The sequence below is a fragment of the Dryobates pubescens genome, chromosome Z (genome assembly GCF_014839835.1).
Source record: "Dryobates pubescens isolate bDryPub1 chromosome Z, bDryPub1.pri, whole genome shotgun sequence".
Classification (NCBI taxonomy): Eukaryota; Metazoa; Chordata; class Aves; order Piciformes; family Picidae; genus Dryobates; species Dryobates pubescens.
This window is the reverse complement of record NC_071657.1, coordinates 129,863,157-129,890,334: the sequence shown is the minus strand read 5'-3', so window position 1 is coordinate 129,890,334 and position 27,178 is coordinate 129,863,157. Positions and strand designations below refer to the sequence as shown.

Below are 27,178 nucleotides of genomic sequence, written 5' to 3'. Positions count from 1 at the left end.
TGTTTGATTGTTAGCACTTCAACACAATGAATGACATGTGCAGGCCTAATGCTAGATTATTACTACTAGTTTTATATTTTCATCAATTCATAGAAGTACAGAATTTAAACCCACAAAACCTGATGACATTTTCTTTCTGTGTACTTAGTAACGTGTCAGTATTGACATTCATTGTGTGAACACTCTTGCTGGTCCTGAATGAACACACACACAAAAAAGTAATAAATTCACAGTGAAATACATCTGTGTTGTTTGAGTTGAAGCTGGCTAGGAGGACAGTGCATTTATTGTTTACTTTTTCTTTGCTTTCTTTATTGCCTTCAGTTAGGTCTTGCATCTGAAAATTAATGAAGGTGAAAATTACAATCAATTGTGTCTGCAAAGAACTGGTGTTAATCTGGAAGCAGGGGAGATTAACATTGATAGCAGTTTAGAGGGGAGGCCATTCATCAGTATCATCGGAGTTTTCAAGACAGTATCATCACCACCATCCATGCCCTTTTGGAAGAAAAAAAAAGCTTTTCCCATAATCTCTCAGGGTTTCTAGCTGTGAGGTAGCAAGCAGCTAGGTGGCTGAAGCATTTTATGTCTTTGGTATTTCAAGCATCTGTGCTTATCTGATTTTGGAAACAACAATATATATGTAAATTTCACATCCAAGTGCTATGAGAAACTGTCAGCAAATGTAATTACCTGTATGTGCATCTGTCTCCAGTTTCCTGCTACTGGGAAACTAATTGCAATATGTAAAGAAAACAATTTAATGCATTCCATAACTTTTTATTTTTCAGATGTCTGAGATTTTGTTTTCTTCACACTATCTCTTCTTACAAAAACTCACTCACTAATAATTTTTCAAGAATAGAATAGAATAGAATAGAATAGAATAGAATAGAATAAACCAGGTTGGAAGGGACCTTCAAGATCATTGCATCCAACCCGTCATCCAGCACCATCTAATCAGCTAAACCTCGGCACCAAGCACCCTATCAAGTCTCCTCCTGAACACCTCCAATGATGGTGACTCCACCACCTCCCCGGGCAGCCCATTCCAATGGGCAATCACTCTCTTTATGAAGAATTTCTTCCTAACATCCAGTCTAAACCTCCCCTGGTGCAGCTTGAGACTGTGTCCTCTTGTTCTGATGAACTCGTGTGCATACAATTGTTTGGGAAAGCATGTGCTTAAATTTAAGTTAGTGCATAAGTCACACTGATTTAAATGAAAGAAGCATGGGCAGGAACCTCAATCATATACTTGAGCACTTTTGGGAAGAAGAATGAATTTAGCGTAGTAGCCTTTCAAAAGTCTTCCTTGTGGCATTAAGCCAAAAATTCTTCAGCCTGCTTCCACAGGTACACTTCAGCAGAAACTAACAGTGACAACCTTACTGTATTGATCTGCCCACAACGCTGTATCTATTTCCAAGTATTTCCCCATAGCAGGGCTAAGCTCTCTAGCATGACTTAATCTGCTATTGAAAGATCCACATTGATAAACAACACCTTTTGAGAAGAAAACCTAACAAAATCCATCCCTTTTGCTTTGCATACGGTGATTTCCCATGCAACTCCTACGTAAGCCCTGTGTGCTTTGCTAGACTAAATGCCTGTTCTCTCTCTTTCCTTGCCCACCTAGATCAAAGAAAGTCGCCTGTAAGAACAGATCTGTGTTTCCCCCCCGCCCAGCTTCATTTCAGAATCAGAATGCGCTTTGTGTCTGTAACAGTCTGTGATGTATGAAGCAGAAAGAAGATTGATTTTCACAAGCTACCTTGTACCTCAAGTAATGAGAGCGGAAAATTACTTGTTCACTGAGCAAACATGACAGGAATGTCATAGAGGGAATTTATATATATGCAAACACACGGGGGTCATATCGGTGTTACTTCTACAAAGTGACCTTATCCACCACGGGTGCATTTTTAAATCTGCATTAGCTTACACAGGAAAGGCTAAATAAAACTGCAACTACCCGCATTGCATGGGATGTAGAAACTGACACAACTAATAAATAATGCAGGATTCAGCGCAGTACAGGAGATAATTTAAGTGGCTACATTATTTCTGTACAAGAGACTGGGGGTCAGAAGTGATTTCTGCTCCTCACTCGGGGTGTCTCTGAAGTGGTGACCAAAGTATTTGTTGTGAAAAGAAAAGCAAGAGAACGCTGGACTCATTTTCTATTGGGTTTGGTCTCAAACATTTCAAGATAGAGCTGAGAAGCAGGCTTATGCTTCTCTTTCTGAACACTTGCATTCACAGGATGTGTGTGTGTGTGCAGAAGACAAATGGGTCTTCCTGACACCAAAAGTTTCTACATATGTAAAGCAGGACTGAATGAATTTTGAACAGCTTCACAGAGGCTGATGTTCATAATGAAAAGAAAGAAAAGGAGCAACAGAGAAAAATGCTGTTACTTCTGGGAAACAGATGAGAATTTTATTTATGTGTAAGCTCCAAGGGGAAGAAGGAAAGGCAGTATTTCCTTACCTTTTTTTTTTTTTCCCCCTTCTCAAAAAGTAAAGATTACACTTCACTTAAAATGGGAAAGCAAGGCATTTTAGCACTGGCCTTACAATTGTAAGGTAATTTCCATGTCATTCTCTACTTCTGAACTTTTGAAGGGTGGCTGATCTCAAGCTCAGAAGCAAAGCAGGAAGAAAGCAGAAACTCAGAAGCTTGTTGGTACTTCAGTACAAATAGTTGGGCCATATTTGCTGTTGGGAGGGGCCTGACGGTGAAATGGAGCAGTAGTGAGAAGACCCTGTGCAACCTATTAGCTAGCCATTGGAATGGGCTGCCCAGGGAGCTGGCGGAGTCACCATCCCTGGCGGTGTTCAAGAGGGGATTGGATGTGGCACTTGGTGCCATGGTTTAGCAGTCATGTGACAGGTTGGACTTGATGATCTTTGAGGTCTTTTCCAACCTTACTGATTCTATGATTCTATTCACAGTTTGCTTCTCATAAGCCTTGGAAGCTAGGGAGAGAATTTCTGCTGACACAGCAGTTTCTGAACCTTCTCTGCAGCATCAGATGCCATTTCAGCCTGAGTCTATTCTTGAGTCCATGACACCAGACTGGTGAGGGTCTCATGGAGTGTGTTTGAGAGAAAAGGAATTGTGTGGAGCAAGAGTAACAAGTCTTATTAATTTATTCATGGTGTTAATGAAGAGGTGGTTACAACAGAGTTTTCTTGCACTCAGCCACTGGCCTGTGTTATGTGAGTGACCCCTTTTTGGTTTATATTGAGTGTGTCTTGGAACCACCTTGCCTCTAAGAACATTTAAAAATGACCTTAAACCTGGCAGCCTTTTGTGGCCTCTTTTGTGTGAAAGTGCTGAGAATTCTTTGGTTTTATTTTGAATGTTGGGGTTAGAAATAGGAAGAAAATTTTGTTGCATTTAAAGTTTGCATTATTTTTATATAAAGTTTTTGTGTAAGATTGACTTTCAAATATGGGCATCTCCTGTAGCATGACTGTTCTCAGTTTTGATCACCTTTGGCTTGTGTGGTGTTACTGAAGTTTGTAAGGATCACAATGAAAGAGAGGTTCTGCAGAAGGAATGTGAGAGGAAAGGTCTCACAGAGAAAACCATTCAGGTTAGTAGCTGTAGTTTGTGAAGCTGTGCATCACCTGTAATAAAAATAGACCTCATTTCAGAGCTCATTTGTTTTATTTAACACAGCCTGTTGTTAGTGTAATAACAGTACAATAATGGACTGAATTTTATTTCCTGGATGCTCTTACTTGGCATGGATCAGGGTTGCAAGGGATGAATAGTCTGTTTCAGAGTTGAGGTCAATTGCTATCTAGTTCCAGTGTCTTCTTGGTTCTATATCATGAACTGTTTTTGCAAATCCACAAGAAAGAACCAAAATCACAGTCTCTCAGCCCAAGCAGTAATGTTGATTGACTTTGATACTGGGCGTATTTCCTGGCCACTCCTTGTTATTTAGTTGCTTGTCTGCTTTGCTGATAAGATGCATCCATCCCAACCCCCTGAGTTTCTTGGACTCAAGAAACTGCCATTTTTTTATTTCTAGGACTGTACTGCTACAGTGTGCCCTCTGTTTATGTGGCAGGACTGCTTGCAAGCAGTGTACCTTGTTTGTGTTCAGGCAGCTTCTCATCTGTCCTTGGACCGCCTGTTCTGAGTGGCTGATTCACACAGCTGCTGGTTCACATTCACACACCATAGTTAATTTGAAATGTAATTAATTGAAACTTAACATTATCTTCCAACTTTTTCTTACTTGAACTACTGGATGTCACAAATGCTTTAACCACTGACCTGGGAGTCTTAGTGGACGGAAGGTTGACCATGAGCCAGCAATGTGCTCTTGCAGCCAAGAAGCCCAATGCCATTTTGGGGTGTATTAGAAGAGCTGTGGTTAGTAGGTCATGAGAGGTTCTCCTCCCACTCTGCTCTGCCCTCATGAGGCTGCATCTGCAAGATTGTGTCCAGTTCTGGGCCCCAGTGCAAGAAGGACCTCAGGGAACTGCTTGAAAGAGTCCAGCACAGAGCCACTTAAATGATAGAGTGGAACATCTTTCTTATGAGGAGAGACTGAGGGAGCTGGGGCTCTTTAGCTTGGAGAAGAGGAGACTAAGGAGTGACCTCATTCATGTTTATGAAAATGTAAAGGGTGAGTGCCAAGAGGATGGAGCCAGGCTCAGCTCAGTGATGCCCAATGACAGGACAAGGGGCAATGAGTGGAAGTTGAGGCATAGGAAGTTCCAGGGAAACATGAGGAAAAAGTTTTTCACTGTGAGGGTGCCAGAACACTGGAACAGGCTGCCCAGGGGGATTGTGGAGTCTTCCTCTCTGGAGATATTCAAGATGTGCCTGGATGTGTTCCTGTGTGATCTGCTCTAGGTGACCCTGCTCTGGCAGGGGGGTTGGACTGGATGATCTTTCAAGGTCTCTTCCAACCCCTAGCATTCTGTAATGTCTGTTCAGTATTCAGTGCTGGCTTACTCCTCTTTGGTATGCTGGGCTGTGGGCAGAGGTTTTGTATCTTCACTCTGCTACCTACCCTGAGGGGCTGCTGTTCACAGGCAGATAGGTTGGTTTTCTCTCTTTCACCCTGCTGCTACTGTTTTTCTTTATGTGTTTGAATTTTCTACTGTGTGTTTGCTGCCAGCCTTGCAGCACAGCAAGTGAATCTGGCATCAACAGAGTTCAAGAAGGAGCTGTATTAGATTCAAATTTGCTTAGTGGTGCAAGTCCCATGGGGTTTTGAGCTGTGTTGGGTGAGGAAGAAAGATTTGACTTTAATGAGAGATGACTCAGCAGCAGCATCATAATACATGCAGCATGAGAATCCAGGAGTGAGAGAGTTAATTCATACTCTGTTCAGAGGTAGATGGGAAAGAGCATATGCTGAATGTGATTCTTTAAAAATTTTATTTCTGGTGTTCTTATTTACAGTGACAAATAATATATTTCCCTTTAGCTTTGAGTACTTTATAAACCTAGAACTGATGATGAATATGCAGTTTACACTCCAAAGGGATTGGAATCACTGCAGGAAGGCAGAGCTTGGTGTGGTTCATAGCACACTGTGACCTTCACTGTGATTATTAATCAGTAAGGCTTTCAGGGGCACTTCTGCCATCCCAGAGACAGCATTTGCTTACTTCCCTCTCTTTTTCCATGATGAATGTGGTATCTGAACCCCTGGGAAACATAGCGTGGATGTGTGACGTGTGTCAAAATCTGCTGAGTTCTGTTTGCACTGAATTCATGCTTAAGAGAGTTTGGAAAACTCCTCAGTTTGTTTTAATTTGAGTCCTGGTGTTTGGTTATGCACAGGCTGGTGTGGAAACTTACCCAGTGTTTAATAACATCTCATCAATCTCCTGGAGAGCAAGATCGACAGTTCTAGGGGAAGCAGTCTGGTCACAAGTGTGGAAACCATGAGTAGAATTGCAGGATGTATATGGGGTTGCCTTTTCAGCATGTGGTGTTCTGTTAGAAAGCAATTTGCTCAGAGGAAAGAAATTGCCTTGAAGGAATGGAAGGAGGTTTGGGACTTTGAATAGGCTATTGGTTAATTCTATATCAGAGCAGTCTGCCTTTCACAGACTTGTGGTTGCTGAAGGTAATGTACATGAACCAAACAAAAGAGATGCTCTTGAATTCCTTTGAGTTTCTTAAGAACATAATAGGAGACAAATGTGCAACCATACTGGAGCAGCACAGATTTTTCTGCTTACAAAGTCATTCTAGTTTCAGGCATTAGAAACCAACAATAATTTGATTCAAGTGATTAAATTGTAAGCTTTTCTAGTATAAGTGATTTGAAATAGGCATTGGTGCCCTATTGACCTATCAGCAGAAACACTGCCGTCGTGCAGAGCCCTTTCTTAACATGCTCCCTAGGGCTCTTCTACAGAGAATGAAAAGGGAGAGTAGGTTTCATATTTATATTCCTTGCCATTCTCTGCACAACTGTAATCCTTAAGTGCTACAGCCTACATTCCTGACCTTATCTTTTTGGCATGTGGGGGGGTATTTTGTCTTTGGAGGAGCTTACTGGGAAATAAGTCATTTGGTACCTTGTGCTTGAACCACCACAGTATCTTGCTGTCACAGTGAAAACATCACTGAGCAAGATGAGGGGAGCTACATGCAATTTCCCTTGGTGCAGTAAATCAACCCTTTTCATTATCCAAAGATAGAGAGGAGAGACTAGTTAGTCTGCCCTGCTTGAGTCCATATTTCCAAACTACTCATGTCTTCCTAATAGGATTTCTCTGTGGGAGGATAGGTGTTTGTGTTGGAGGTCTATTCAGTTGTTACCTCCTGATGACTTGTGGACAGAATCCAAAAACTTCATGACACAGAAAGGATCCCATTGGCCATGGCTGGCCACAAATACAGTAGTGGTACTGCTCTGGTCAGCAAAACTTGTTCCATAGATGCATGGATTCGTCCTTCTGGAGTCTGCTGTGGTTATGAACATTGATGGTGCCTCAAGAAAAATGTGCTGAGTGGAGATGTTGATTTCTCCTGGTGCTGACCAGTGTGGGGGAATGCTGGCAGACTAGGGAGGTAGGTTATACTGATGCTCTATGTGAAGTGCTTCATTTAGAGCTAAGCAGAATTGAAGACTTAAGATCTGTAAACAACTCACTGAGAAAAATTGGAATCTCCTTTAATAAAGACAAAAATGTTAGTTTGTTTTTTTATGTTGTTGGGTTTTTTTAAAGTCTCAATTTTTATGTTGGTTTGTTTTGTAAGTCTTAAGATCAATACATATTTCTGTGTATTTTTGTTTTCAGGATGAATAAGAGATACTTGCAGAAAGCAACAAAGGGAAAACTGCTAATAATAATATTTGTTGTAACGCTGTGGGGGAAATTAGCATCTGGGGCAAATCATCATAAAGGTAAGACATTCTGTTCTGTTCTATTTTACTGCTATGTCTGGGACATCTGTCAACCAATTCAGAAGTGTCCACTCTATGTGACCTTTTTTCCTTATCACAGGATCACAGGATGTTAGGGGTTGGAAGGGACCTCTGAAGACCATCGAGTCCAACCCCCAAATGTGTATTACTTGTATTTGTGTCTCCTGGTATTGGTTCATTAATGAGTTCCAAAGGAGAAGACTTTTCAGGGAATAGACTTTTATTAATTTATTGAGAATATAAGTATTTCAGTCCTATTTTCAGTATTCTCTGATTGTAGAGATGGCAAAAAAGAGAAGGTAGTAAAGTAAAAAAGTCAAATAATGAATACTACTTGCCTCATAAAAAACAGATACCTAGGATAGCACATATGTGTGCTACAAATTCTTGGAAATGAATGTTGGAAAGAAACAATTTTTAGTAATGGTGCTACTGTGTGCAGTTCTCTTAAAGGTTAACTTCATGGATAATCTGAATATGATTATTTAATCACCAGAAAAACAGTTGCTTTGCTGTGTTACACAGAATCACACAGAATCACCAAGGTTGGAAGAGACCTCAAAGATCATCAAGTCCAACCTGTCACCACAGACCTCATGACTAAACCATGGCACCAAGTGCCACGTCCAATCCCCTCTTGAACACCTCCAGGGATGGTGACTCCACCACCTCCCTGAGCAGCCCATTCCAATGGCTAACAACTCTCTCAGTGAAGAACTTGTCTGTCATCTGTGCTTAATTCTTAGCACCAGACCAGAAATGAGAGTAGCATGAGAAAGTGAGATTTGTTTCCTCAAACATACAGCAGAAGCTGTCAGTTTTAATGAAGTTTGTAAAAAAATATCTTTTTTTGTGTTTGTGTACATGGGGTTTTGTAACCCCCTAATGCAGGGAACAAGCTTTCTGGATTTTTGTACTAATTGCTTATAGGTGGATATAACTTGAAACATGTTCTCATGATCTGCAGTATATCTTCATATGGTGTCTGGGACATGAACATTACTGAGAGCTTAGGAGTTAAATACTGGAGAAGGACACCACCAGGCAGTTCATCTCTCTGTCACAGAATCACAGAATGTTAGGGGTTGGAAGGGACCTCAAAAGCTCATCCAGTCCAATCCCCCTGCCAGAGCAGGATCACCTAGAGCAGATCACACAGGAACACATCATGTACATTTTATTGTGTTTTATTCTGATAGGATTTCATGAGCAGGTATTTTATATATCTGGCTGCCAGATATTTTTTTCTGCTGTGTGAAGATAGCTTTCTTCAAAATACCTCACTGATTAAGGACTTCAGGATGAAGCAGAAACACTTTCCACAAAATCTTTTGAGAGCTGTTATTCAGCTGCAGACAAAACCAGATTCTTATATGGTCCTGCAGGCCACCAAAGATGGGTATTGGGCCAGACAGGAATTGTGCTGGCATCTTTTGCTCAGCCTTTGTTCCTCCTCTGACCAAGAATATGGATTTCTGCAGTGGCTTGCTAGTTTAGTTGCCTATTGGAAAAGAGCCAAGATGTTCTAGCCTGGATTCAGAGTCCCTTTCTCTTTGATCACCGATCTTTAAAAATCAAAAAGCCCGTCTCCAGTTCATTTTGATTCCATCCACAAAAGCTCGTCAGTCCAATTCAAACTTTGCCAAAGCATGCTTGTTATGGGTTTTGAAAAAAAATGATGAGTAAAACCTGTCACCAAGTATTTGATGAAAACAAAGTATAATTCTAATGACTATTTGGGGAATTACAGCTTCATAATTGAGAATCAAAGGATCCCCCTCCAATTGTAGCTTTCCAGATATATTAATACATGAGAAACCCCAGCACAGCTATACCTTTAACTATCTGGACATTACTTGGTGTTTGAGCCCCAGTCTTAAAGCGGAAATAACTTGAGAAATTATGAAATTGATATTTTTAGATACAAAAAAAGATGTGTGAACCCCTTGAAAAATCAGGTTATTAGCTGCAAAGACTTCTTTACATTCCTGCAAGTTAAAAAAAAACACTTTAGTTCTTTTTCTTTAAGTTGTTATTTTCCCTCCTTTAGCAAAATGCGTAAAGTCTTGTAGAGAACAATAAGAAACAGTGACCTGGGTGTTTAATAAAGAAAAGCAAATATACATGTTCAGATTCTTTTGGAAAGAGAACATATTTGAAAGGATTTGGGCTTGTGGATTTAGAGCTGCAAAATCAGCTACATTCACTGTATACAGGAGATTAGTTTAAAAAGCATGAATCAGAGGTACACTCAGCTCAGCTACCATTGCTTTAGAATAGAATAGAATAGAATAGAATAGAATAGAATAGAATAGAATAAACCAGGTTGGAAGACACCTTCAAGATCATCGTGTCCAATTAAACCATGGCACCAAGCACCCCATCAAGTCTCCTCCTAAACACCTTTAATGATGGTGACTCCACCTCCTCCCGAAGCAGCCCATTCCAATGGGCAGTCACTGTCCCTATGAAGAATTTCTTCCTAACATCCAGTCTAAACTTCCCCTGGCACACCTTTAGGCTGTGTTCTCTCGTTCTGGTGCTGGTTGCCTGGGAGAAGAGACCAGCCCTTGCCTGTCCCCTGAAGGGAGGTTGTAGACAGCAATAAGGTCTCCCCTGAGCCTCTTCTCCAGGCTAAGCAACCCCATCTCCCTCATCCTCTTGTCATAGGACTTGTGCTTTCCAAAGAAACTGGGAGTTTAGGTTCTCTGTGTGCCCAAGAAAATCTTCCTCCCCTACTCTTATAGCAGAATTTGAGCTAAGGGGTACAGTTTAAGAAAACCTGACTCTGTTCACCTTTGCATCGAGTTTCCAAATACTGAGAAATGTGAATTTCTTCAGTGATAATCATTCCCAGCATCATTAATCTTAATTTATAGAAATCCTTGTTAACCTATTGACACAACAAACATTAATTATGTTGAAGGAGCCCTTACAATTTCAATGATTGATAATTTACATTTGAAGAAAAATCTTTACTTTGCTATTGACTTAGTTATGTTATGCATCAGTTGCACCAACTCTTAAACCCATCTCTTTCTCTGAAGGCTATTGTAAAAGAAAAGAAAAACAAAAAGCAGGAAAGATCATCAATGTGTGAAAAATTGTTTAATAAGCATCTTTCTCTCCAGACAGACTTCAGCAGGGATATAAACAGCTGACTTTTGACAGGCAGTCCCTAGGAATTGTCGTGCTTATTTCAAGGATATGACACAAATGAGAAATCCCAAATCAGCAGCAAGAAAACCAGGGGCTGAGGCAGGGTGTGGGGAACCAGATTCTGAGGTCCAGTTGAGCAGCCACCTAGTTTACAACCTGGGATTTCACATTAGAGCTTTTCAGCATCAGGTGCATAGACATCAAGTCCATCTTTCTTCTTCTTGAGAAGACTAGTTTGAAGACATGTCTGCTCTCTTTATGTTGGCTCATGGTTAAAAGTTTCATTAGTTTGGACAGGAAGTCCAAGAGTTAAAATAGATAAACACTCACAGCATTTAAAGCAAAACACAATGCTCACTTTTTTTGCTGCACACAGGGTTTTGAGTTCTCCTGTGTAGTTCCTGGATGTGCACATAGAGTTATAATCCATTTATCCTGTCTTCTGAAATGAAATAGGAACTCTGCTCTTCTTCATTTTGCTGGGGACCCTAATACTATGGTGATATGTGCTGTACCAGGACACATACACATGTGAATCAACTTGCAGTGCCAAATCCCGTTGTGCTGCAGTATCTGTGGATGAGAAGACAAGTGTAGAGTGGTATATCAATCTCCAAAAGGATGTTGTCAAAGTTAGGAGTCTAAAAACTGATATACCTTGAGGGTGGCTGGAAAAAAAAATCCATAAAAGTATTCTATTATAAGACTGATCTTGATCCTCCTACTCATTGCTAGCCTGTGGAAAGCAAATAAACCTGTGCAAACATATAGTGTTAACTGACAGATATGGCAGGCAGGCATCAGTTCAGCATCACTGCCTGTTTGCTATTTCTGTCATAGGGAACATGAATTGATTTGGTGAGGATTGTGTCACACTCCATGTTAAAGGTTTCAAGTGCTGGACTGGTCCTTTTGAGAAAGAAATACACTGATAGCCCTTAACAAGCACTCCTTCATGGATGAGAGGCTACTACGAGACAGTTTCTACCCTAAAACTAAACCCTCAAAATTCAGAATTCTTTGGTCCTTTTTGTGATTATTAGGCTTTTAATTTTATTTTATTTTTAACACTGATAATTCAATAAAGTAATCTAAATTAAAGGTGCTTTTGAATCGGAGCATAGCTTAACATTCCTCAAAATACAAACCAGTAAACAGCATATTAATATTTAATACCCAGAAAAAATAAAAAGCTACTTAAAGTGATGAATGCTTGATTCCCAGAAGGAATTTTCTGTGAAACCTGGGAACACGGCAGGTAGATAGATTGCCTATTAACTATGAAGCAGGTAGATTTTTGACTATTTACTGAAACAGCATGATAATTTTTCTTTAAAAAATTTCTCTCAGAAGCTGAATTTGTTAATTTGATGTCTATCATATAGTTAAACTAAACTCTTGTATCATTTGGCATGCAGAATTACTGTTTCCACTTCTCTGTGAATTTGCACTAAATTAGAAGTCTGAGAGAATGTCTTGCTATTCACAAGGAGAAAATGAATCTGTTTCTCCTTGGAGAGGAGTGCCTGTTCTAAAGCCTACCTGAATGAAACAGCCACTGATCCTCTAGAGCTGCTTGTCAGATTTCCCTTCCTGGATGAACCTGCCCTTCTCAGCTGCCTTACTGGGGCAGAAACATCGCTGGCACCAGTGTTGTGATGTAGCCTGTGCCACACAGAGTCTGGGAATGGCTATGACTATGTGAAGCTACCCAGTGGTAGCAGTGGCACATTTTCATGCTGTGGTGTTGTGTTTATCCATGGCTAGACATTCAGCAGTGGTCATCATCTTCCCTGTTCACTGTGTCTCTGTTCTTCTGTTTTGTGGAAAGAGTTACAATTAAAATGTGCAGAACAGTCCTGGAAAGGGTAAGAAGCTGTCTGAAATTTTAAGTCTTTGTGTAACAGAGTTTAGGAATGCAGTTTAATTGCAATCATTGTCCTTGAGTATCATGCTTTCTTTATAGAGTTTAGAATAGAATAGAATAGAATAGAGAGAATAGAATAGAATAGAACAGAATAGAATAGAATAGAATAGAATAGACCAGGTTGGAAGAGACCTTCGAGATCTTTTGTATCATTTCTGTTTGCTCTGGAGGAGCTTTTAAGTCTTACACCTAGATTTGTCATGTTTTCACTCAGGAAAAATGAGTAAAAAGAATAAAAAATGAATCAAATGAGTCAAAAGCCTTGAAGAGAGTGTGTATCTTTGAGAATGTAATCCTTTTTAGGAAAAGAAATCTCTCATAATGAACAAATGTAATCAAATGTGGTACTGTAGGCCAGTATGAGCAGTAGTATCCCTGGTTCTGGAGAGTGAGTGCCAAGGACTTGTAGCCCTTGCAGATGAGGTGGTGTGACATTGTTGTTTTGACTTCTAACATTCAGCTGGGCTCTCTCAGCAAGTGCAGTAATGCTAACGCTGCACTGAATAAGCATGTGACAGGCTTCGGGCTCTGCTTAACCCCCGGGGCTGTGGAATTGATTTGTTCTGAAGAGAGATAATATAGCACTTTGTTAAAAGCAATGGTAATAGCCTATGTGCTTTGTCTCAAGGCCTTCATGCCTGTTTCATACACACAGGGTGAAATTCACTGGTGAGTTAGGACAACTGTTTAGATGACTCAACAGGTGATTTGTTTCATATTTGTTCTTTTTTTATCACTAGGGCACTGCAAAGGTACTCAGGGCAAGCTGATGAATCGTGCACAGTGCTTTCTGAACTTGCAGTGTTGTGAATTGTGCCCTAAAGATACCACTCTTACACTGATCCTTGCATTGGTTTTCTCCTAAACACACTTCCTCCTTACAGTTATCCACTGACTGATATTCATCTAGTCATCTATATGTAACTCTATCCCTTTAAGAGGTGACTTCATGTTCAGATGTCAGTATATATATTGGCTTGCACTCCCTGCATTCCTGGATCAAAACTTTATTCTCACAAGCATTGTGTATTACCAATTTGGGTAAATGTACCTTGAAGTTTAGTAAAGACAATACCTAAGCTGGAGATGGTCCTGAGAACCAATGATTTGCTTTGCTTGTTTTTCTTCCTGATTGGCTGATTTCTCTATGTTTAAATCTGAAGCAGTTGAGCAGAAGGCATCATTTTTCTTGTGCTGACTGCTTGCTGTAGACCAAATGAAACTGTCTTGAGTGGACTGGGAGAAAACCTCCAAAGCGCATGGGTGGTCAGGTAGTTAAAGACAGAAACTAGCTTGCAGGAAGCCTGCAGCAGGAACAGACTGGAGGATAGCTGAGAAAACTGATGAAGAGATGAACACTTAGCCTTTGGAGGTGATGGAAAGAGAGGCACTTAAGGAGCCAGCTGTGATTCTGCTGAGGGATTCTGTCTGAGGGCAGTCTTGGAAAAAGAAATCTGTTCCACGTACAACAGACTTGTTTACAAGATCTTTTACCTCTGTTCACCTTTACTCAGAATCACTGACTTTCCTGTTTTAAAATATGTTTTATATGAAAAATCATATAAAAAGTTTTTGACCATTGTATATCAACTGGAACATTGCACAGTATCTGTAACTAGTTCTAGTGCTGGCAATCATGCTGCGATACATACTGTCATTCAGAAGGGCTAGTGAAGGGCTGTATCAGTCCTTCACCCAGGTCTTATTGTATTAAGTCTACAGGTTACTAACAACAATGTTCAGAAGCTTGTGTCAATACATACAACATATTGCAGTTAAAAAATGCTGTGTAGGTGATGTACTTCAGAAGGATTAGAGAGTTGCCTTTCATTTCGATGTCTGAGATCTACATTCGTAATATTTAGAGACTTAGTGAATAGAGAAGAATGACCCTAACAAATACATTTTAGACCTCTGAAGTACTCAAACCTTCATCTTTCTGTAGAAGTGCCTTCATCATGGTGTTAGTGTTAGTACCCTAAGTGCAGAAGACAAACTAGATAAAAGACATCCCTTCTTCCAGCTAAGTAGCCACTAGATAAGTGCATGCTCCCTCTTGTTCTCCTTTCTTCCTGAAGAAGTCCTCTTAGAAGTAATGGCCTTCTTTGGAAACATAAAACATGTGGTGTGAACCTCTGAGCTGAAGATAGCACAGAACAATGTAGCTCTCCCAGTTCAGTGATATTAGCTCTGATGTAAAGGGTAAGCAGTAGCACTACAAGATTTTCTTCAGTTTGTGGGTTTTTGAAGTGTGTGTATCATAACATTTGGTGAGGGTAAATTCTCCGGGTACCTTCTGGATGTGTGAGCCTGTTAAAGGATGTAAGAGTTGTTCATCATATTCCCATGTTTTTCACTGTAATTATGCAGGAGAATACTGTCTAATATTAAGATGAGGGAAGTCATAGGCATGCCAGTGCGTGTGTATGCCTCAGATGAGAGTGGAAAATATGGGGGTCTGTCAGAATATTAGATGGACGCATCCACTCATCTGTTGCTGAACTGCTTGTCCTGCTTCATTATTTAGCTACATTTGCTAAATGTCTCTTGTGGAAGTTTGTCACAGTGGTAGATTCTCTGAAATGAGAATGCTTGGTGTGCAGCTTTCACTAACTTAATTCTGAGTGTAATTAATGTTTAAATATAGAAACAAAGGAGGATGATAATTATTTTAGCAGACATGGGGAAGAAATGTATTAGATGTTCTTATCTAGCTTGGGCATTAATTGGAAGTTTCACTTATATCAGGATCAGAACTTGATCCCAAAATTGCCATTTGCTTGAAGATAAAGTAGAGGAGTCAGTCAAACACTTTCATATCAGTATCTGTCATTGCAATCTAAAATGTTAATGCAATATCTATTAGAATTCTGTAGATAACATTCCTTGGCCTTCTGTCAGAGTATAAAGGAAAATATTTTTCCCTGATTGCCAATGTGCCTGTGGTTCTGATGGTTCATGGCAATATGGGTGCAGAAATCATGGCAATAGCAGTCATGCCTATTTCTTCTCTGTGCTTCCATTGCTATTACAGCGAAAGGCTGCCTTAATTTTTTGCCCCCATTCCCACTGCCTCATTGGTGACCAAACATGGTTGTCCTTGAGGCAGTCATGGAGACAGAAGTTGGAGAGTCATAATGAGATATCGTGCATTTTCCAGTAGACTGACCACTCAGAACCATCTCTGTTTACATTTGGTAACTATTGATGTTTTCTAAAGCAAGTAAAAGGGAAGTGCTTAGCAGTTCTTTATTTTGGGCATGACCTGGTAATCACAATGTCAAATTTTCAATAACTTTCCATGAGTGAGTATCTAGGATTGTTTCCTTAAATATATTCACATTTTATGTTGTGGTGGAAAGTAGATACTTGTGCAAAAGATTACGTTCTTGTGAAAGCTGCATAGTTAATTTTACACATAGAATAGAATAGAATGGACCAGGTTGGAAGAGACCTTCAAGATCATCACATCCAACCTATCATCCAACCCACCTAATCAACTAAACCATGCAACCAAGCACCCTATCAAGTCTCCTCCTGAACACCTCCAATGATGGTGACACCACCACCTCCCCAGGCAGCCCATTCCAATGGGCAATCACTCTCTCTGTGTAGAACTTCTTCCTAACATACAGCCTAAACCTCCCCTGGTGCAGCTTGAGGCTGTGTCCTCTTGTTCTGGTGCTGGTTGCCTGGGAGAAGAGACCAACCTCCTCCTGTCTACAACCTCCCTTAAGGTAGAAATGCCAAATGTTTTGACATTTCCTTTTTTTTTTTCATTTATTAGTAATGTTATCTTCCCTTGGATAGCTGCCTCTGGGTTGTAAGATTAAGCTCTTCTTTGTTATTTGTTTGTTTGTTTTGTTATGAAAATATTGTAAGATTCTAGGACTGGAAAAACACCCAGTAGTATGCTTACTGTGTTGTTACTTCTTCCTATCATCAGTAAATGTTGACATTTCCTTAATACTGGAATCAGATCTACTTTCCCAGTTTTGTAATTCCCAGTATGACAGCAATTGTGTTGATTTGTTGTGTATGCTAAGTAATGCATTCTGCTAAATGCCTTTATTCTTGTACCTAGGAACACAAAGTTGCATTTGCATGCAACAGTTCTAACTAATCCCATAAAAATAGTATGAAATAAATTGCTAGCTCCCCAGATAGTCATCCTTACTAAATTATTCTTGGTTTAATAGTCCCACTGTCTTGGATCTTTGATCACTCTTGATCATATTCTTGATCAGAATTTTCCTTGTTTCATTAACTTAAGTGCCCAATTAATGTAGCATATAGTAGTATATTTTTGTTAGCTTAAAAATAAAGTAGTAGATTCTTGTGAGCATTATTTTCTGGGCTTATGGATATATTCTGAATTTTTAATGTACATAAATGTACATCTTACCATAGATAATGTCTTAAATAAACTTTCCCTCATAGTAGAAAAGGAAAGCAATGGGTGTTAGATGCAGCTGTGATCAGGGAGGAAGAGACCTGGAGACTCTTATCATAGACTAGGAAGCAGGGTGCTGTGCCACAGTCAGCCAGTGGGGTTGCCTGTGCCCACATCCCTCTCCCTTTCTGGAAACCTTTTTTACTCATTGACTACATTGGTTAAACTGTCTTTAAAGAGAGTCTTTCCAATAGAGAGAGGGAGTATAAGAAATGGGAAAATTATTACAAAATATTAATGGTAAACAACACAGTGACTCTACACAAATAAAACCTGTTGAGGAAATGCCATTCTCTGTGTACATAAATGGTTTATGCTAATAACAAGAGTCTATTCACTAACTCCAGAAGTATGGATCCTTAAGTGTAGGAAAGCTCTAAATGTGCCTTCTAGTTGAAGTTTCCAGCTTTGGAATTCGACATTTGTTGTAGAATTGTCTCCAAGTCTTCTCTTGGTTTTGGAGCTCAGGTGGTTGGATTATCTTTAGGTATATTGGAGGGTCATGACTCCTGCAAAGTTTATTTCCAGGACCCTGAAACCAGCTTTTATTTTGTGGAGAAACCAAGCAGATATTTGTCCACTAATGTAACAGCTTTGATTTTTCCTCTTTCCTCAGAGAGAAATGCTTATGAAATTGTATTAATGTCTGGGACTATTAAAGAAGAATATAAATGAAAAGAAAATTTGAATAGTTGACAATTTTCCTTACATTATATTTTCTCCAAAGTCAGCATGTTAAGATTGTCAAATATAATGGGTTGATACTGCATTATAATTAGAGTTTGATCCTTAACAGTACCTGGTAAAATTGTTGCATCCACAGGATTAGGGCCAATTCTATCTTCAAAGTCTCAGATATAGAGGCCATATATCCTAGTGCTAGTCCTAGGGTCTCTCATGCTTTCCCAGTATACATTCTATGCACCCAGCATACATTCCTTGCATGCAGTGATATTCTGATACCTACTGCACATCTTTGTTATCCAACTAAGGGAACTTCAGATATGCAGGCTGGGAAGCTTGTGCCTGGAAAATCACATCCCATGAAGGGATTATTTCTACAGCATTCAGAGATATATCAATCTTTCACCTGCATTAATTTTCTGCTGGTGATGTCTAAAGACTATGAACTTCTGCCTTGACACTCTTCACTGAATTTACTCTATAGCAGTGTTAAGTGATTGCTTGTACTATGTCATATTTTACAACAGCTGTTCTTTAGTCATACAATAGTGTAAGAGTCTACTCCTGGTGTGACTCAACAAAGATAAAATCACTTGCTGCTTGCCCAGACAGTACCAATCCTGGATGCAAATCACCTTGTGATTGCATTGTGATAACACTGGACTGCAGCTGGCCTATAACAATGACCCAAGGACCCAGCCATCACGCCTTCAAGACAGCTATCAGATACCCCCAGGAAGGGAGGGTGATGAGTCAATGGACTCTCCACCTGTCTCCTGATGTGTGATAAGTGGGTAGGCAGGGAGATGGAGAGGAAGGAGGCGGAGGCCCCCCCCCCACTCCATCCAGACCACTGTCCAAACTCACATGAATACACAAAAAAGACTTCCTGGGGAATGATATCTGGATACTTATGATTTCCTGGCTCCTGAATTCCTGAGGGACAATGCTTGGACACATACCTAAGGACTAAAAACTGTATAAAAGACTTGACCACTACTGGCTCAGTTGGGAAGAAAACCGCAGAGGAAGAAAACCGCAATGGAGGGAAGAAAAACGCAGAGAGAAAAACGCTGAAGGAGGACCATGCTGCTGAGAAGGAAGGAAGCAGACTGAACCCTCTCTCCATGTCCTCTACTCATGGAGCTGACCGACGCTGCCCAGAGGGACCTCATCTGTTCTCCAGCCAAAGCCTCAGCACCCTTTCTCTACAGACCCAGGCTGCCCAGAGGGATCACATCACATCTCCAGCCAAAGCCTCAGCACAAACCCAGCACCTCATGCAGCACCTTGCCTCCACAGACTCAAACTGTCTTGGGGTGGGTGAGGGGTGTGGTAATATGATTCCTTTCCTCTTCTCTCTCTCTCTTCTCTCTCTCCCTCTCTATCTTCTCCCTCTCCCCTTCTTATTTCCATTTTATTTATGTAATAAATAGTCTAGCTGTTGATATTTTGGCCTCGTTTGTGCCGATTAATTTCACAGCACGGGAATATTCAAAAGAGCTAGTCTCCTTCCCTCTCCGGACCGAGACAAATAGCCAAGGAAATGTTCAGAAACAGTCAGCTATGCTGGGGAATAGCAGGAGAAAAATCCCTTATCATAGAATCGATAAGGTTGGAAAAGACCTCAGAGATCATCAAGCCCAACCTGTCACCCAAGAGCTCATGACTACTAAACCATGGCTTCAAGTGCCATGTCCAATCCCTTTTTGAACACCTCCAGGGAAGGTGACTCCACCATCTGCCTGGGCAGCCCATCCCAATGGCTAACAACTCTGTGAAAAACTTTCTCCTCACCTGTAATGGGTTGGGGCAGGTCCCCTCCCCACCACAGGCAGAAATAACGACTCAGGCAAACGGATTGCAAAAGTGATGGAAGTTTAAATAGAAAGCAGTGAATGTTACAGAAAACCCAAAGCGCAGTGACAAAGAAAGATCCCATCCCCACCTGAGGGTGCATCCAAAACCCCCAGGGCTCCTTCTTCCCCCTCCCTCTGCTGGGCTAGTCTCAGCTGGCCAGGCCTGAGACTGCCCTTCCCCCTGTGGCCTTGGGCCTAATCAGGCCCATGGCCGGGAGATCTCTCCCCCAGTTACCAAGTCTCGGAGAGGGAAGGAAAGAGGAAGTGCCAGACTCCGCACTGGATCTTATAGTGGTGCAAAGAATTATGGTAGGAAATACACAATTTCCTGTGTCCATCCCTCTGGGCTGGACTTCTGGACACAGGAAGTGAATGCACCAGGGGGGCACCCAGCTCAAACTACAACATCACCTCGAGTCTAAACTTCCCCTGGTGCAGCTTGAGACTGTGTCCTCTTGTTCTGGTGCTGGTTGCCTGGGAGAAGAGACCAACCCCCTCCTGGCTACAACCTCCCTTCAGGTAGTTGTAGACAACAATAAGGTCTCCTTTGAGCCTCCTCTTCTCCAGGCTAAACAATCCCAGCTCCCTCAGCCTCTCCTCATAGTGTTCAAGGCCTCTCACCAGCCTCATCGCCCTTCTCTGGACACGTTCAAGAGTTCCTTTCTAAACAAAAAAAAAAGTTAGTTCTACTATTTTCATGGTTGAGGGTAATTTACCATTTTAAGGCTTACTGGGACAGTTGTCCACTGGAGTAGACATCTATAAAAGAGTATCATCTTTTCAGCATATCAGGGAATTGATCTCAGCCCAAGCTTCACAAACCAACAGCTCCAAAGCAGCAAAGCCTCAGTCTGTATGCATACATGTGTGCATGCGTATGCACACAGAGATTTGAGAGACTTGGATGAAAGAGAAAAAAGCAAAGTCATCCCTGATGGAACAGCTTATGCAGACTATTTTTGTGTTTTTAAAGCTTATCATTTATTTATAGGAGCTTCACAAATTACTAAGTGCTTAACAAACATAACTGAAAACTCAGGGAATTTTCCACAACATTCAGTTTTAGGCATCTGTCTTAGGTTCTCAGAAACACCTTTGGAGTTCAATACTTTCACAAAGTGGTGACTTAAGGTCTCATTAAGTGTTAATGACAGAATCACAGAATTGTCAGGGTTGGAAGGGTCTCCAAGGATCATCTAGTTCCAAATCCCCTGCCATGGGCAGGGACACCTCTCACTAGATCAGGTTGCCCAGAGCCCCATCCAGCCTGGCCTTAAAAACTTCAAGGGATGAGGCTTCTATCACCTCCCTGGGCAACCTGTTCCAGTGTCTCACCAACCTCATGGTGAGGAGCTTCTTCCTAATGTCTAATCTAAATCTCCCCTCCTCTACCTTGGATCCATTTCCCCTATTCCTATCACTGCCTGACACCCTAAAACATCCTTCAGCTTTCTTGTAGGCCCCCTTTGGGGAGCGAGGGGAGGAAGCCTTCTCTTCTCCAAACTGAACAATCCCAACTCATAGCAGAGGTGCTCCAGCCCTCTGATCATCCTTGTGGCCCTTCTCTGAATACTTCTCTAAATCCATATACCAAAAAGTTTCCAACCTATTGGAAACCTTCTGGAGCTTTTGGAAAATCTCATAGCAGGACGGCTCAGTTTGGATATTGTTCTTGTATCTGCCTAATAATACTTGTATCAGGATCATAATATATGAATAGAATTGTTAAGATCTTACTGTATTTCTGCTGTTCCAATGGAGTCTCATGTTGCTGTTCAGAGGGCAATGAAATGTGATCGATGACACATTCATTTAGATCTGGATAGCATTCTGCAAATATCACTCTGTTGTGTTAAAAAAGGTTTAATTGTAAAATTGAATTTGGTGTTTGCATTGTTTCTCCTTGTTGAGCTAAACTGCATAGGAAATCGGGAAGAATTCTTGACATTTGCAGAGCGATGATATGGAATTTTTGACCTTCCCATTAAAGTACCATATAACTGTGGCCAAGAAAAATCTACTTCTCCAAATAGATGGAAGCACAGCCATGGCATATGTATTGAAGAATGGAGGCTAGCTTGGGGGGGTTAGATGACAGAAAGCTGGGAAATCATAAAAGAGCAGTCTGCTTTTTGCAGCTCTCTACCAGGCTGAGTAAGAATTCTCTCTGTAGTGATGAGGAGGCTGAGGCAGGAGCTGCCAAGTCTGTCTTGTTCTTTTTTTTCCCCATAGAGTTGTATAACTCTTGTACTCAAATTGTTCTCAAGTAAATGCAGCAAACAGAATTCTTTTTTTTTTGCAAAATACTTCTGGCTTCAATATCAAGTGTCCTCAAATGACTGAAGTATAAAGCTGAATGCGTAGGTTGTTCTGGGTGAATGCAGAGCTGGGGAAAGGATATGCCCGAGAAAAGTGTTAAGACCAACACAAATCCTGGGTGTATTGTGCCATTGTGTTTTTAGGTGCAAGTTATCAGAATTGCTTTGGCTGAATTTATGTTCCAGGACAGTGTGTGACAGGAGAGCTCGGGATTGTAGGAGACTGACTGACTTGCTGGGAAGGTCAGGATTGTTCTTGATCCAGAATTTGAGCCCAAAAATGTGTATGCCTGTGATGAGAGAGGTGCAGGGATGAAGCACTTAAGCCTGTAATTCCATCTCAGTGAAAAGAATGCATCATAGGAAAGGCTGAAATCATCCTTGGATTCCTTCAGTGAGCTAGAAGACTGCATAAATCCAAAGTTAAGTTTTAAAAGGATGCCAGATAGCAGAAAGTACTGTACCTGTGAGCAATCAAATAATTGTGTTTTAAAGGAAAATACTTATTTAAAACTTTACTCAGTTTTGCTGTGTGATGTAAATTTACTAGTGATTAAAAAGAAAAATAAAGAAAAGATTACTGATGCTAAACTTTCATCTAAGATGCATTGACATGTGTCAGATTAACTATGGAAATGTTGTGAAATGGAACCCAGAAGGTGTGCTAACTGCTAGACACCGCAGAGTGGAAAGTAAATATATTTCCAGTGAGTGAATACTGAGAAAACAAGCATCTGGAAGAAATGGGAATTTTGGATTCTTAATTGCATCATTCACCCCAGAACATCTGCCAGAGGTATTAAGAGCAAATATAACTGTATCTAAGAGAAGATGTAAGTTTAAATAAGGAAGGGAGAAGAGTAATATTGTGCCATCTTGTTACGCTGCTGCACACTGTGCATATGAATGCTGTGTAAATCTCTCTTCCCCTTCTAGTTTTGGCTCCAAACCACCCTGGGAGCATGAAAGTACTGTTTACATGCCTATGTTTACCTTTTCAGAACATGGGAAAATTCAGAAAATCTCATTTAGAATAAGTAAATAGTCCATATTTTTGCATATTTTACCCCTCATCATAGCAATACATAGTGTACCAGAAGGCTGAGTTGCAGAAGACAAAGGGCATCCTGCAGAATATGCTCTGGAAACATGTGAGAAAAGAATTAACCCTGCATCCTACTTATGCCGCTCATGTTCATAAGTATAGTTTAGATCACAAAGGCTTCTTTAATCTTTGCTGTTACGCCAGCCTGGGAAACTGCTCTTTCAGGATTGCAGGAATTAAGTCCAGTCTGGCCCTCTGCCTAATGTTAGGGAAGAAAATGGGGTGAAGTGGAATGTAAACAGCTAAAATGTGGGGTATTAGGAGGATCCCTCTTAAACCAGTCTGAAGACAGGGCTCAGTCTTATCTCATGCCTTTCTTGACTTTTCTCTTTTTGCTCTGCATCATTAGAAGTGTTTTCAGCTAAGGAATTTAAGGACATTACATATTTCCCACCCGCTGTCACAACATTATTGCCATTACATTTTCTTTGGTTTACTCTGACAAATAGCTTATGGAGAAGAAAAAGACTGAAGAAAAGAGCTTAGGTACCAGAGAGGAGTTAGATATAGTGTATTTCACAAATATAGAGTAAGAAAGAATTTATAAAGTGGTGTAATTATAAATTTTTATTAAAAAAGAAAAACATACCAGAAACACTTCAGATACAAATGCATCTTCTGGAACAGCTGTTATTTAGTTACAGTTCAGAAAATGTTTGGAATCATAGACCGGTCTGGGTTCAAAGGTAATCTGACCAACCCCTCACTGCAGTCAGCAGGGGCATCCTCAACTAGATCAGTCTGCCCAGAGCCCTGTCGAACCTCACTTTGAATATCTCCAGGGCTGGGAGATATTCCCTCTCTCTCAACAAACCCCCAAAACACAGATGCACAAAATACTCCAAACCCACAAGTGTAAAAAGTCTTACTTCTCAGACTGATTTTGGCTGCCGGAGAAGCTTTAATAAAAACCTGTTATATCATCCAAACAGATCTGTATATGTGATTATAAACTACTGTGCTGTTCTTCTGGGTGTCAGGAATGCAACAGTCTACACTTAAACAGCATTATGACACACACACAAAGTATGAAATATGCAAAATTATGTCTTGTCCTAATACAGACATTGTAGAAGATTAGTGTTAAACTGTAAAGTATCAGTCAATTTCTCATAACAATGATCCTTACAGGGTTACAACTTGAGTTATTTTAAAGAAAGTTTTTATGTTTGGCCTTTATTTCATATTTTAGCTTATGGAAAAATCTCTTAGGTTCATGCATAGCAAAAATGAATAATTAAGGAGGAGACAGATGGGACACATGGGACAGCCTGGAGAAAAATGTTATTTTCACAGCTATAGAGTGCAATTTGTAAACTGCACACTGGTTTTGTGTCCCTTAATAAAGTGAATTGCCTGTAATGAAATAAATCAGAGAAGTTTTTTTTCCCCCTGAGTTCTGTAAGTTTCTTTCTTTCTTTGTTCTTCTTTTTTTCTTTTCCCCTCTTAAGGAGAAAGTTCACTGTTAAAAGAGAGCTTTCAAACTCAGTCTACATATGCTGCTACCATAAGCAGTGACATTATGAAAGCTTCTGAAAGTCACTCTTTTGCTGAGTCCTGGCAAATGTCTGAAATCATAGAGGTCAGCTTTACAGTAGAGGAAAAATCAATAAATATGCTGTAAGTTGGTTTAGTTGTACACATACATTATCAGTGCTAGAGCAGACATGGTTGTAGACCTCTGACCTTCTGTTAAGCACGTTTCAGTATTGTGGTAATGTCAAGATTCTCATGAGGGCAATTTCCCCAAACAAATGACTAACTAAGAACCAAGTAACGTTTCTGCTGATGTAGCTCCTTCCCTTAGGGAGGCATCTAATCTGCACACTAAAATTTGGGTATTACCTCCTGTGGGTGCTTCTTTCTCTAGCTCTGCATTGATTATGCAGGGCCATCCACCTTAGTCTAATGTCAAAGCCATAAACATCCAGTGTGTGGTGAGAAGTGTCTGCTTTTGTAGACAACAGTAGAAACCCCACCTTCCTCACTGTTACACTAGTATAATAAATGTTGGTATACAGATTCAGAAAATGAATAAAAACATGAAGATTCACTGCTGTGTTAAAGTGTTGGATCCTTCTACTTAGAGATGCTTTCTTATGACTGTGTATGTATGTGTGCATATGTATAATACTTGGGGGAAAAAAACCAGGGACAAAACTCCAGTAAGTCTCTCAAGTTTCTAAGTTCAGACACTGCTGTACATTGCTTTTGGGGCTCTGACCCATGCACTCACTGCTCAGATTTGATTTTTGTTCTCTCAGCTGACAGTTTATTCCTGTGTGTTGCTAGACTCTACAATTGACTGTATGGGAAAGGAAAAGTGGCTAAACATTCCACTCCCTTGAAGAAGTGAGACACAGGATCAGAAATAGTAAGATAGCATCCATGGAACAGGCTGCTGGGGGGGGTTGTGGATTCTTCTTCTCTGGAGACACTCAAACCCACCTGGATGCATTCCTGTGCAGACTGCCCTAGGTGATCCTGGTTTTGGCTGGGGGATTGGCCTTGATGATCACTGGAGGTCCCTTCCAACCTCTAACATTCTGTGATTCTGTGATCTTGTGCAGCATATTTGCTGAAGCAAAAATCCAAGTGAAGAGCAGTCACAAACCACACGCATCAGACTGGGTGTGTGTGAAATAAAAAGAAACTCATCGTGTCCATATTTAGTTTTTTATTGTGAGTCTTGGTCCTTAGAATTTGTAATTGCCCAGTTAGAACTGCTAGGCAATGTGGCTCTTTAACACAAACAATCAGGTGTTAAAGCAAGGCTGTACCACTGAAGTGAGGAAAGGCTGTCTCACTCCACTGCATCTTCAGTTTCTGATTCCCCATCTTTTTATTTTGTTTTATAACGCTCTGCTAACTACAGCTATGCCTGGAGGATATGCACTAGGATTATTATGTTCAAGATTTCCCTGACTTGTGAGCCCTGTGAAGATAAAACTCTCACTAGGTTTGTGTATGTGATCAGACAAGGTATCTCATGAATGGCATTTTGTCAGATCCTACAGTGTGCCCCCTTGCTCTTCAGCTTTTAAGGTGCTGAATCAAAGGGGAAGGCAATTCTTGGTTTGTGACAGTCTTCCACACTCTGAAGAAGATTACCTTTGGCTCCCTTCACAAAATATCAGTGCTGCTGACCTGGACAGTTATTTAGCCCTCATCTATTTTCTTTTTCTGGTGTGCATTTTGGAACTAAAGCAGTAAAAATATTTGTTTTGAGTCTGTAGGTGCTCCCAAGAATTGTGAGGGATTGGCTGTTTCCCCATAATAATTTAATCTAACCTTGAAAAGAGGCACAGCCCTGTGAATGTTTGTAAATGGTCACTCTTCTGTTTTGACCTGGGTTTTGGCACTGGAAGACAAATACACTGCACTGCTCTGTATCGTGCATGCCATTCAGCTTCACACTTGGGGCTTTAAAAAAGAGTATATGCAGATAACAGCTGCTCCTCAATCTGATCTTTCACTTACTTAACTAAAATTAACTCTTCAGAGGGATCTGAGAGTTGAACTTTTTGGGTTCTACTGTTCACTTTGTGAGGAAAATGCCACATTAAAGTAGCAAAAAGGTCAAAGAATATGCAGCCATAAAAATGTATACAGCTAGGATATGGATGCTATCATTTTATGTGCAGACAATCATTTGCTTATATATGAAGTGATCCCTTGGAGGTTCAAATGTTTGATTGATTGATTGATTTATAAATTTGCACTGCTCCCTGAGGGCCCACCCTTTTCACAGTGGTGAGAAGGAGGTGAGAGCTGTAGATGCTCTGTCTTTGGTATGAGCTGTCCTTGGCACTGGCACATCTTGGAGGATGCCTCATTTCACATCACTGATGGATTATTGGCCCAGCTTTTGCTGGGGAAGGATGGATCTGGGTGCTGGGTAACAACAGCGGAGGAGCTGTGGGAGCTGGGCCTGATCAGAGGTGGGAAGCTTTCCTTCAACAGTGGCCCCTTTCAGCAGCACAGCCCAGTAGCCTTCCTTCTGCGTGATGGTAAGATGGTAGGATTCCTTGGCTGCTCTGTGAGTCTCATATTCAATGCAGAAGATCTGACCACTAAAATTAGTCAATTTTACAGTGAATCATTTAAAATCAGTTTACTAATAATACTTATACCATTCTCCAGGTGTGCTTTTTATGTCACTGCAGAGTTCATGGCCAAGAGCTGCCCAGTGAGCTCTGCTCCATCCTGCCTTTTCATCTCACTAGTGGTCTAGATACAGGAGGTGCCTGGCC

General features: G+C 40.7%; 1 protein-coding gene across 2 annotated transcripts in view; it reads left to right on the top strand.

The window, feature by feature from the left end:
• Positions 1-27,178, top strand: part of TAFA2 (TAFA chemokine like family member 2) — a 202,489-nt gene that overhangs the window by 131,614 nt on the left and 43,697 nt on the right. For both annotated transcript variants that reach the window (XR_008463121.1, XM_054179065.1), the window contains exon 2: positions 7,293-7,399. Coding sequence is in view for 1 of the 2 variants with exons in the window: in XM_054179065.1 (XP_054035040.1) it covers positions 7,294-7,399 (106 nt within the window). In the remaining variant the exon portion in view is untranslated. The remainder of the gene's footprint in view (positions 1-7,292; positions 7,400-27,178) is intronic.